Source organism: Notechis scutatus, chromosome 1 (assembly GCF_049901735.1).
Source record: "Notechis scutatus isolate UNSWTSFEM ecotype Mainland chromosome 1, rNotScu1.2, whole genome shotgun sequence".
Taxonomy (NCBI): Eukaryota; Metazoa; Chordata; class Lepidosauria; order Squamata; family Elapidae; genus Notechis; species Notechis scutatus.
The window spans coordinates 120,425,043-120,437,922 of record NC_142009.1 but is presented as its reverse complement, the minus strand read 5'-3'; the positions used below and the strand labels follow the sequence as shown (position 1 = coordinate 120,437,922).

At 35.9% G+C, this 12,880-nt stretch overlaps 1 protein-coding gene across 2 annotated transcripts in view; it reads left to right on the top strand.

Moving 5' to 3' along the window:
- KCNQ5 (potassium voltage-gated channel subfamily Q member 5) overlaps nucleotides 1-12,880 on the top strand; it is a 335,350-nt gene that overhangs the window by 212,616 nt on the left and 109,854 nt on the right. For both annotated transcript variants that reach the window (XM_026665208.2, XM_026665209.2), the window contains exon 2: nucleotides 6,866-6,956. In XM_026665208.2, the coding sequence (XP_026520993.2) occupies nucleotides 6,866-6,956 (91 nt within the window). The remainder of the gene's footprint in view (nucleotides 1-6,865; nucleotides 6,957-12,880) is intronic.

Here is a 12,880-nt window from a genome sequence, read left to right as displayed (position 1 = left end):
GAGGTTTTCCTTTCATGGAAATAATTCTTTTCATATACCAAGTTCTCTCTAATATGTTTCCCTGATAACTGAATTCAGAAGAGGCATATTGAAAGACAGAACCAATGAAGTTTTATACCTTTTCCCCTGGAAAATAAAATCTCATATTTTAAAAACTGTAAAAAAATTTGGTTGTGAAAGAGTATTTCTGTCCCATACTCCCTATAGTTCACAGAAATAAGAAAGGCCAACTCAGACAATTCGAATTTCTAATTTGGGAACGAGTTGTTATCAGGAGTTCATTCTTTCCTTCTTAAAGTGTAACTAATAAGACAGGAATTACAATTGCCACAGTCTTATTTTCCAATTGAAGAAAAGCTTAACTATAATCTATTCTTCTTAATGATGCTACTAAAACTTTATGTGGGTAGTTCAGTAGCTGAAAGCTACTGAAATCATAGAGTTATAAAGTCTATAAAGAAGAACTCATTTAGTATTCATATTTATGCTTATAAATTTACAAACTGCCCTATATGAAGGGACCCTTATACTACATACAATTTTTATCCAAATATTTTTAAAAAATTATAATAGCTTTGGTCAGTTCTCATTTTACTTGCATAAACAAGTCACACTGAAAGTAGAAGTGATGGAAAATGTAATCCACCTGGCTTGTATTACCAAAACTGTCACTGAATGCTAGGTTTGAAAATAGCCTATTTTAAAAGGAAGGAGTTGTTAGCATGTAACTTTAAGTTAATTTTCCTTGTGTAAGGCGTGTATGAAATAAAGGGGTAAAAGAACTGCCATGATGTTACTATGCTTGACCCTGGTAGTTACCAGGAACAAGATGTGATTAAATTCACTGTTATAAAGTATGAAACTAAGGGCAACTGTTAGGAATGTAAGTCACCTAACAGTTATTTGGGTTGGAAATATATAAACTAGGAAAGACATTTTAATACTATATCTTTAAGAGAATGCTAAAACTGTAATTGGTGTGGTTCCGCAAATGGCCATAAGATGGAGCCAGAAACCTGGGTTGTTTAGTCTCAGTGAGTCTCTGTTACTTCTGTTGGAGAGAGTTGCAGTTCCTCCTAATGACTGCTATTGATCATTGATATAAGTCTGTTACTGAACTGTTTTTTGATACTGGACTTTGATATTTGGATTATCCCTGAACTGAACACTGACTGCTTTACCTGTGAATGACTTGGACTGCTTATCTTGGACTGTGCTTAAACATTTATTGGAAGTAAAAACCTACATTTACTGTACAGTGTATCTGTGTGCTGTTTGTGTGTTATTCTTCACCACTCTCACTACATCTCCCTGTGTGCGCTCATTCTCCTAATGGGGAATTACCTCAACACTGGTTATGGGCCCAGGCCATACCAGGCTCAGATAACTGAGAGTTGGAGTGAATACACAGTACCGTATACAGACAGCTGTTTACTGTTTAATTGTGGGTTACTATCCTGGTAAAGATGGCACAAGACACTTCAACAAGTCTATCACTGATAACCCAGTTGGATGGAACAAACTATGTTTCCTGGTCTATGAAGTGCAGTCTACTTCTGCGTAGAGAAGGATTATTTATTGGAAGTAAAAACCTACATTTACATGTACAGTGTATCTGTGTGCTGTTTGTGTGTTATTCTTCATCACTCTCACTACATCTCCCTGTGTGCGCTCATTCTCCTAACGGGGAATTACCTCAACAGCAACCACAAAGGAATAGAATATATTAAATGCCATGTACAGTGGCATAATAAGCTTGTTAATACACATTCCCCTCTTCCAGAAAAAGGTCTCAGGAAACCACTGGTTTTACCCAAGTGAAAAACGGTGGATATTGCATCTGGACATTTCCATTGTTAACTACTGTATCAGTAGTGGGATTCAAAAAAATTTACTACCAGCTCTGTGGACATGGCTTGGTAGGCGTGGCAGGGAAAGGATACTGTAAAATCTCCAGTCAGAGATGGTATTTGCCGGTTCTCCGAACTATTCAAAATTTCCGCTATCAGTTCTCCAGAACTGATCAGAACCTGCTGAATACCACCTCTGCATTGTATATTGCCATCGCACGATGGAGCCTTTGTTATGCATGTAGAAATAAACTATAAGGAAGTAACTTAGTTAGAAAATTAGCAAATGTGGAGTAATTCATACTGTAGTCAATGGTAATGTAACACCCATATTTCTCTGGATTTAAACAGCTTGTGTGTTTCTATGTTCTAGTTCTTGCCCAAGAAAACATTGTCAAAAGTGTTTTTTATGTGCTTCACAGCTCTTAATAAATTCTGCCGTGATAAAGGAGAGGGATGGATCTGAATTGAGATGGGACAAGAGTGACAAGAGTGCTATTTTTCTCCCAACACTTTTCATGACCGCCTTTTTAAATAATCAAATATTCTGCCAATAATCAGCAAGAAAGTAATAGTGTTTGTCACACTGCATTAAAATTTGTTATTTGTTTTTGCATTTGCATTTTAATTTTGGTTTGTTGAATAAGTTATAATAGCAATAGCCATAGCGCTGAGACTTATATACTACTTCATAGTGCTTTCCAGTCCTCTTTTAGTGGTTTACAGAGTCAGCATATTGCCCCCCCAAAAATCTGGGTCCTCATACCAACCTTGGAAAGATGGAAGGCTGGTTTTATTCATGCATAATACTATTCCATAAATCATGACATACAAGCCACCAAGATTAAGTTCACTGTGTTAAGCTAAGCATTTCTCCTTAATCAAAAGAATTAAAAAATCCCAGTGATATTATTTGGAGGAAAACTCTTAGAGTTTGATCATGTTTCCATCAGTAAGAAGGAGTACAAAAAAAACCCTTAGTCTATGCCAGGGTGGTTGGTATTTTACAGCCTTATTCCATACAATGCACAGAAGAGCTTGGCCAGTGGCCCACATGGGTTGAAGAAGACATTTCATCTTCAACAACTATGCCACCTTTTGTGCTGTAGAATTCTGTAGGATTCTTTAAGTAGATATCATGATGGGAAGGGTTTTAAAAGAAAGAATGGGTTAATGTCACTATTAAAGAGCCAGTTTGGTTTAATGGTTAAGGTGCTAGCCTAGAAACCATGAGATGGTGAGTTCAAGGCGTGCCTTAGGCATGAAAGATAACTGGGTGACCTTGGGCCAGTCTTTCCTTCTCAGCCCAACCCACCTGACAAGTTGATGTTATGGGGGGGGGAAGGAGGGAGGGGTATTAGATATGTTTACCACTTTGAGTTACTTCTAAAAATGTAATAAAGGTAGGATAAAATTGAAATAAATAAATTGTTGGCTTTAAAATTAGATGTGTTTATTAACAAAATGGAAAAGATAAAAGGAACAGCTTGAACATGCATTAATTAATTCATAGAGATATGAATAGGTGGAAATGGATTACTGTATTAATGTCAGGCGCAAATAACCAGGAGCATTTGAAGAGTTCAAAGCACAGAAGAGTTTATTATTGCTACCTATATACAAGAATGTATAGTCAAAGCTAAACTGAAGCTAGATAAAAAAATCAATAGAATTCATGGGGAACTGGACTTGAGTAGCTTGTGGCAACGCAATGGCTCCAAGCTGATGACACATTTAACTCCACCTTTCAGCTCAGCCTACTTTTCTCCTACATTTCCACATTTTCACCCAACTGATTATAAGAATCTGTGCATGTTAAATCTGTTTATGCATATGAAGTCTGTTTATGCAATTAGTTAGGTTCCCCATAGTTTTACCTTGACAGTCAGCTTCGGAATTAACAGCAAAGGACAACAAGTAGTAGAATTCTTTAGAAGGGGTTCCTTCTACCCTCTTATCCCATCAAGAAACTACTAGAAGGGCTGAGGGATTTTTCCCTCCCCCCACTGTCTTCTCAATATTAAACAGCTGCATCTAGACCCTGTGGCACTCCTGCCTAAGAAAGATCCCTCTTCCCTTCTCACTAGCAATCTTTTTAAAGGAATGCCATGGGTGCATAACCATTTTTGCTCTTTTGTCACTTGTGATATTTTAATTATTGTTGCATATTTATTTGTCTATTTATTTGTCTGTTTTGCTACTGTTGCTCCTATTTTTGTGTTATATATTTCTGCCCTACTGTCACTTGTTATAAAGTGCTTAGACTATGCAGATAATCTTCAGGATGCAAATATTTTAAATAAGTCTTGTGGATCAATCTTTCAGTCCTGCATCTGCTGTGGAGGGCTGGGGATGGAATGAGGGACAATTTGTTTTGCTAATGTGTCTTTCCTATGGGCAGAAAGATGACCGTGGAATAGACAAATGGACTTTTGAAAGGCAATGGGATTGGGGGAGGCCTGAAAAAGCTCAGTTATGTGAGTGGAAGGTTCTTTGAATAGCTTTATTTCAATCATTTGTTTAAGAGCTTTCTATGAAAAAGTCACAAAAATAAATCATGAACAAGGATTTCCGGTTTGTCGGCTTTGCGAGCGGTAGGGATTCGCGAAGCTGCGCGATCCCTGCCGCGCTAGCCGTTTTTGGGGCTCCGACCCGAAAGGGTGCGGAGCAAGGCTGCCTGCAGGGGCAGCTGAAGGTAGGGGATCCGGGAAAGGGTTTGGGGGTGCTGCAGACCCCCTCCCTAGCCGGCAGAACCTCCTTTTACCAAGACGGTGCAGCGGCGGTCCGTAATGGCCGCCACAAAGAAGCCGGCAGCTGGGCAAGTATGCGCTGGAGGAAGAGGAGAAAGTGAAAGTTTTCTTGGTTGACCCAGGACTCTAAGATATATTTAGTTTAATTCCTGAAAATGATGGCTTTTTGGATGATTCTTTCCACAAGAGGAAATAAGCGGCAATTCTGAGGTGCTGAAAGGAAAGTTTACTCTCCCCCCCGACGGAATTAATAAATGGATATTGAGAAACCTGTTTTTCTTTTTCAGGTAAAACTAGCTTTTTGGGATAAGTCGGAAGGGAGAGGACAAAAAATATATCTATTTGGTTGGATTTTGTTGGAGGAGATGCCTTAAGGATTTGAAAACAGAAATAAAATCTCAATAAGGCTTCAAAACACAGATCTGAACTTTCTTTTTTTCTTTGTCTGATACTACCCCTGGAAGAGAAAGGGGGAATTCTGGCTTGGCTTGGATTGATTGAGGATTGTGGACTTTGGGGTTGTCTTGTTTTTTCTTTTGGAATATTTTGGTTGGTGTGAAAAAGAAAAGAAAAGATCTATAATGGCTTTTTCTTTGGAGGAACTGAGGGATGAATATGAGCAAACAAAAGCAGCCTGTAAAGATGGTATGGAAAAAGCTTTTCTTTTTTTAAAAATGGCGTTGGTTAACTATGAACAGACAATACAGATGGAAGCTGAAGAGCAACAAGAAGAAGATGAAGACGCCATCTTCAATGAATCCCAAAATTCATCTAAGAAAGAAGGAAGGAAGAAAGCGAGGAAAATGAAGGATTTAAGATCTAAAAAAACATTTAAGAAAGAGAAAAATATGATGCAAAATAAATACAATGATAGCAAACAAGAGAAAAAGGGAATACAACAGAGAAGGGATGCCGGCAAGACAGAGGTTAGAAGAAGGGGGGGTAGGAAGACTTGGTGGGGGAAGAAAGAAAGGGAAAGGCGGAGAAAAGCCACAAAGTTTTAAAATTAGATGGGAAAAGAGGAATCCTTTTTAGGGATAATGGGTAAAGCATAAATTTTTTTTTAAAAAAGATTCTGCAAGGTACACAAGATGGTATTGTAACATTCGTATTAGAAATAGAAAATTAGAATGGCTTAAGAGTTAATAAGAAATTAAAATGTTGAAATGTTTAATAATGATTGATTTTAAAATGTAATAAAATATTGAAGTGAAAGGCAATGAGAATGCTATAAGATTTATTATTTAGATTTATTATTTAACTACGTATTTAGGAGGATATTATGTATTTAAACATTTTTGATTTTTTACTCTGTTTTTATTGTTACTAAAAGTAAAAATTAGTAGATAGAATGTACCAAGCAGAATCAAATTGGGTATTAGGTGTTATTTTAAATGTTAATCTAATTAATTTAGGGAGAGGATAGAAAGGCATCATACTCTGATTAGTGATTTCAGGAGAAATTCTTTTTTTTTTTTTTCATTATAAGGAATGAGATAGAGGGATAATAAAGGATGGGCAAAAGATACAAATATAATGATTTAAATTAAGATGGATTGAATAAGAGAGAATTATGAAGAGTGAAATGTATGGAGAAGTTTATATGGAAGATACAGAATGGTAAATAAAATAAGTAATGATCTGTAAGATGAGCATGAATATAATTAAAGCCCATATAAAGAGAGGTACCTGGGGCCAAGTTACTTTACTAAAAGATTTTTTATATGTATGTTTGTGTTTGTCTATGTCTTTGAGAGTATTGGTGAAACCTTGTAGAAACATAGAAAGAGAGTGATGATAATCAAGTCAGAAAGAAATTGATGAAATAATACAGAAATGTATTGTATAAGATAAGGTTTTATCTGACTTGTTAAATCTATAATGGAAAAAGGTTCAAAAATGTAATGGTTGATGATGATTTGTTTGTTTTTTGAAATTAATAAAACTTGCTTTAAAAAAATAAATAAATAAATCATGAAGTAACCTTATAAAATAAGTATGGTTATTGTGCACACATGTAATGCAACTTACTCCTATCGTCCCTTTTTTGCAGCGTTATCATAACTTTAAAAGAATAGGAACCATTTTATGTCTTTGGAGGGCATTCATAAGGTACTCTAGTGGGGTATAATTCCTTTGTTGAATGTTGGGCAGCATACAACTTTTATTGTAATTATTATCCTGAGATCAGAATACTTCATACATTTATACTTCTCTTTTAGCTTTCACTGTCCTCAACTGTTTTTGTACTTTTTTGTTTTACAGTTTTCTCCTTGTGTTTGGTTGCTTGATTTTGTCGGTATTTTCTACTATTCCTGAACATACGTGGCTTGCCGCTAGTTGCCTCTTTATTCTGGTAAGTAAAATTTATAAACACATGTAAATATTCTGTATCATATATAACATATGCTATTCATGCCAGAAAGAAGTCATGCTTCCAGTAAATGGATGTAAGGTTGTAAATAGAATATCTTTTTTTATTTATAATTATAAATGGGCTATATGTATATAAGTAAGCCTGTGCAATTTATGCAACTCAAATAGAACAGCAATCCCAAATGAAAATTATATTTAACAAAAATATTTGGAACCTCTGTAAACTGATAATCCGAATGAGAAGGAAATTCTGTTTTCTTCAAATGTTCTTTAAAAATAGTAGGATTTCGTTGCTACATAACTGATAAAGGAACATCTAGATAAATTTTGTTATGATTATAAGTCTTATCTATGTTGGAGTTCAGTCTCTAAAATGATCTAAAATCTATAGACCTGCTCAATTAAATTGCCTGATATATTTTCTGATAAATTGTCCTATTCATACAAATACTGTGCAAGTAGTATCATTCATCAAATAAAGTATCATCAAGTAGTGTTATTATTCATCAAATAAATGAAATGTGATATTGATGCAGCCTTTAAACTGTGGATTAAGTCCAAGAGTAAGTAGTTAAAATAGCATCTTGAGAAGAGTTGTGTCAGATAATCAGAAATAACTGATTTTGTATCCCACCTTTGCAACATTCAACATCCAAAGACTTCTACTCATAAGCGGAATCAATTCCCACTTCCTGACTCCTAACTTATTTCTGGTTATCCTCCAAAACAAATTTGAAAAATGCAAGGCAATGTAATGCTGCCTGATAAAAAAATATTTAAATTGGAAACGAAGTTCATTGAACAAGTTGAGCACTTCAGCTATTCCAGATGTTCACTGAAATCTGAACTTTGAACACTAGTCATACCCAGTGACTATTTACAAAGATAGGGAGTAAGGATATCCACCCGAGTATGAACTATAATTTTAATAAGAATGCTGTAAGAAATTGTATCTTGACATTGAATTCTTTGCAAAATATATGCATAATCAGGTCATGCATATATTTTCTGCTCTAAGAAATTCACATAAATAACACTCCTCTTTGTATAAGTATCTTTCCTCATCATTTGAGAATCATTTTAATGTATTTACATTTTTAAAATTCAACTTCTACTGTCAAGAATATTTTATTTATATTTTGTTCAACAGCTTTAAAAGTAGTGATAATAACCCTTGTTATTTTTGTAACCAAAAGTAATCAAATTTCTGAATTGAGAGCAACGAGTATGAACCTAAGTGTTAAAAAAAGCATCTGATTTTTCCATATATTATTATATTAGCCTTTTAGCTTTAAACTAATAGAACCGTGTTTTCCACCCTGATATATTATAGGCAGGTAAAATAAATAAATAAATAAAATACTGATTCTTAAGAAAAAAATTGATAAAACAGCGCAAAAGTATGGCATTTCTTGTATTAATATTTATATATTATTGCAAGAGATCAGTTAACAAAGTTAAAAGAAATGGATGGATAGACAGACGTGTAAAATTTTGGAACAGATTTCTGAATACTGAAAAAATAAACATAGAAATAGGAGGAGATGGGAAAGAGCAGCAGGCCAAATACAAAAATCTCTAACATCCTATCCCTGTTTAAAGTACATACATAAACCTTTGCACTGTTTTCAAAATGTATCTGCATCACATTCAAATTTAGTCTGAAAGTACAGTGGTCTCGTTGGTATATTATGGTAAGCAGATCATTCATTTTTTGAGAAATGCCACAATTCTGTACAAGGTTATAGCATTTTCAAGACTACAGATTTTAAAAGAGTAAAGTACAAAAATCTCCTTCTGACATTATCAAGGCAGTGTGGGTATGACTTCTTTTTTTCCCCAGGTGATACCTAATGCTCCTACTCATGTTATAAGAGCCAGCTTGGCAAACCTATCAGTATTGGTTGCTTGCTAAGAGATACTATGTGCAATATTTGGATGAACAGGAAGAAATGATCTTACATGGCAGATGCTGTAACAGCAAAAACATCCTTAGTGCCTACATCATTTAGTCTCCTCTGTCAAAAGAACCATGATAACACCTCCAGATTCCTGTAATTTTCAATTTTAGTCCAGTAGGTTTTGTACAATCTAATAATTCTCTAATACTCTATTCTTCCAATCAAGGCATAATTTCTGCTTATAGTGGATACATGCAAATTATCTTCTCTCATCTATCAAATGATAGAATTATTTTTAAAACAGTTCTAAAATCGATAATATTTCCAAAAGCATAGAAAATCATTATTATTTTCTCCTTCCTGTTCCATGTTGTTGAAGAAGATTCCCTCCCTTAATTTTCAGAAGTGCAGTTTGTTTTACTAGATACTTCAAATAAGTGAGATAAAAAAGCAGCTACAGCAACTTATTTGTCGTAAATTAGAATGTTCAAAGTGCTTCAGGAAATGCTGTTCTACAAAACAGTAAAAAAAACAACAACCCAGTCCTGAGAAACAGAGTAATTTTGAAGTGCTTGCTTATGCAATTCATCAAAGCAAGAAACAGTGCTGCAAGTATATTGTGTAAATTAAAAAACTTGAAGTATGGATTTGAGTAAGCTAAAATGTTTAGCCATATTTATACTTCTAGGCCTTTCAACTTGTGAAAACTAAGATTGTAATATTTCAGAACAGACCTTCAGTGTTTAAGCATGGATGACAACTCAATGGAATATGTATCTTGGCAATAAGATGGAATAGTTTAAACTGGTTGAATACATGGAAGTAGTTTTTGAGTAAGGTATTCCCATTAATCGGGTCAATGAACATGTCTAAGAAATGCTGCAAGATTTCTTGTCTTTTTTTTTTTGTAGAATTGAGGAATTAGGATGGCCAGGTAGCCTTAAAAAAATGACCTCAGGAATGTTTACCATTTGATTTTACACACACCACAGAGAGGCACCATCCATATTGGTCAGGTACAGTTGAAAACAATTGGTCTAATGCATCTGAATACTCATGTTAGGAGGTTCATAATTCTACTTCAAGGTAGAATGACTGGGAAGCTGGAAAAAGACTGTATAAACTATTTGCTTTCAGATCAGGATGATAGCATTACAGTATTATGTTCTAGCTCAGGAGTGGGATTCAGTTTTTTTAACAACCAGTTCTGTGGGTGTGGCTTAGTGGTCATGTGACTGGGTGGGTGTGGCCAACTCAACATCACTCATGTCAAGGGGTGCTTCTCCTCGCCTGGCCTCTCATGACAGTGGGGATGCTGCAATGGTTATAAGTGTGAAAAATGGTCATAAGTCACTTTTTCAGTGCCATTGTAACGTTGAATGGTCACTAAATGAACTGTTGTAAGTCAAGGATTACCTGTACAAAAATACAAAAAGCTTCTTTGCTTGCGAAAAGCTGCCCTAAATACCAATCATTAGATTAAAAATACCTGCAAGCCAGAGTTACAAATCAGGCAGTGTGCCAGTGCACCTTGAGGAATGAAAATAGTTAAAATGCAGTGATAAGTATCAGCAGCCAATTCTTGCTCATAAAGTGAAACCCTTTAGCAGAGAGGTCATTTAAGCTGTCCAGAAAAAGCACACCCAGGAAAGAAATCCTTAGATCCATTTGCACCACTTAAAGATACCAGCTGGTCTCACTCACCTCACAAGATAGCCTAAGGAAATCATCCAGATTTAAGGAAAGGTCACATCCCCCCCCCAGAAAGGCAGTAAAAAAATCAGTGCCAAGCTTGCATCCTGCCTCTTGGAAGTATACCCCAAAAGGACAGTGCCAGATACCACTAAAGCACTAAATGAAGAAAGACCCTCCTCCCCAGATAGAAAAAGAAACCATGAGGCAGGAAAAAATTCAAACACAATACAAATAATTAAATCACAACAGTAGCTGTTGCTTGTTGAAGCTGAATAGAGAAAATTATCCCATCAGTAAACACAGGATTAAACCTTCACCAAAATTTAGACCAAAATTCAGAACGGGTATGTAAACTCATGTTTGAATGTCAATCTTTCTAGTTAACCTTGCTGAATGTCGCTCATCTTGGTTCTCTGTCATTAAAAGCTTCTTTCTGACAGTTCTGCTTCATTATTAATTATTTATTCAAAGTGCTGATTGTCCAGGGAAGTATTTCCTCCCAACAGCAGTGTAAAAAAATCTTAAAACAACCCTTCCCCTTTAAGAAAGCCAAGCCTCAGAAGCTCCGGAGACAGGAAGTCTAGGCATTCTGGCAAGAATGTAATAAGGGTGGAAAAAAACAAAAGGAGATTGCTTCTAACTACCGGTTCTCCAAACTGCTTAGAAAGTTAACAAGGGGTTCTATAGAACTGGTTAGAACCGGTAGAATCCCACCCCTGTTCTAGCTACTTCAAAAGAATACTTACCCCCTTACCAAATAAGAAATATCTGTCCAGTGTCGGCATCTGACAGTGCTATTTATTTGTCTTGTAGATGTATGTGCAGATAGACCTTGACTTAACAACAATTAATTTAGCAACCTTTTGAAGTTACACTGGCACTGAAAAAAGTGACTTACAACCAGTCCTCACACTTACAATTCTTGCAGCATCATATGATCATATGGTCATATGATCAAAATCTGGGTGCTTGGCAACCAGCACGAATTTATAAAAGTTGCAGCCTCCACGGGTCAGGTGATCATTGGGACTTCCTAGCCGGCTTCTGAGTAAAGCAAAGTCAATCGGGGCATTCAGATTCTCTTAATATATGATTCATTGCACCATTGCAGTAATTCACTTAACAAATTTAGCAAAAAAAAAGGTGAAAATCTGATGCCACTCACTTAACAACCACATGCTTAGCAAGGAAATTATGGCCCAAACTGTGGCCGTAAGACGAAGATTATCTATATTCTAATCTTATGCTGGACTTTATGACAACAGGCATAAACTGAGACATTACCTAAGCTACCATAGGTACGTTTGTGGGGATGTTTCTCCTGATTAAGGTGCCAAAAATTCTGAAGTCCCTGCCCAAGAGTTCAGTTTTTCTGTAACTTCAAACAAGTGAAAATTCAGACAGGCCTTCTGGGTGCCATTCGCACTGCTGTAAATATTGCTCAGGGGTCTTCAAACTTGACAGCTTTAAGACTTGTGGACTTCAACTCCCAGAATTCCTCCTCCAGTCATGTTAGCTCAGGAATTCTGGGAGTTGAAGTCCACAAGTCTTAAACTTGCCAAGTTTGAAGACCCTTGCATTACATGTTCCTTTAATTGTGCATTTCCTTTTTAAAATTATGTTTTTAATAGGTATTACTTTGGTGGCTTAAAATATAGGTAGTCCTCAACTTGCAACAGTTCATTTAGTGACTGTTCAAAGTTACAAAGGCATTGAAAAAAGTGACTTGTGACCATTTTTCACAGTTCTGACCTCTGGAGCATCATATTCATGTGATCAAAATTCAGATGCTTGGCAACTCATATTTATTACCGCTGCAATATCCCAGGGTTATGTGATCATTTTTTGAGACCTTCTGACAAGCAAAATCAATGGGGTAGCTAGATTCACTTAGCAGCTGGATTAGTAACTTATCAACTGCAGTGAATCACTTAACAACTGTGGCAAGAAAGGTTGTAAAATGGGGCAAAACTCACTTAACAAATGTTTCGCTTAACAACAGGAATTTTGGGATCAATTGTGGTTGTAAGTGGAGGACTACGTATAGGATGTAACCTCTGGGTTTTATGTGAATAATGCCTAGGAAAGTTTCTATAATGATTTCCAAATAGATTAGTATTTAGTGGTTCAAAATCAGAGGTGGTATTCAGGAGGTTCTGACCAGTTCTGGAAACTGCTAGCGGAAATTTTGAGTAGTTCAGAGAACCAGCAAATCCCACCTCTGACGGGAGATTTTACAATATCCTTCCCCTGCTACGCCCACCAAGCCACACCCACAGAACGGGGAGAAAAAAATTTTTTGAATCTC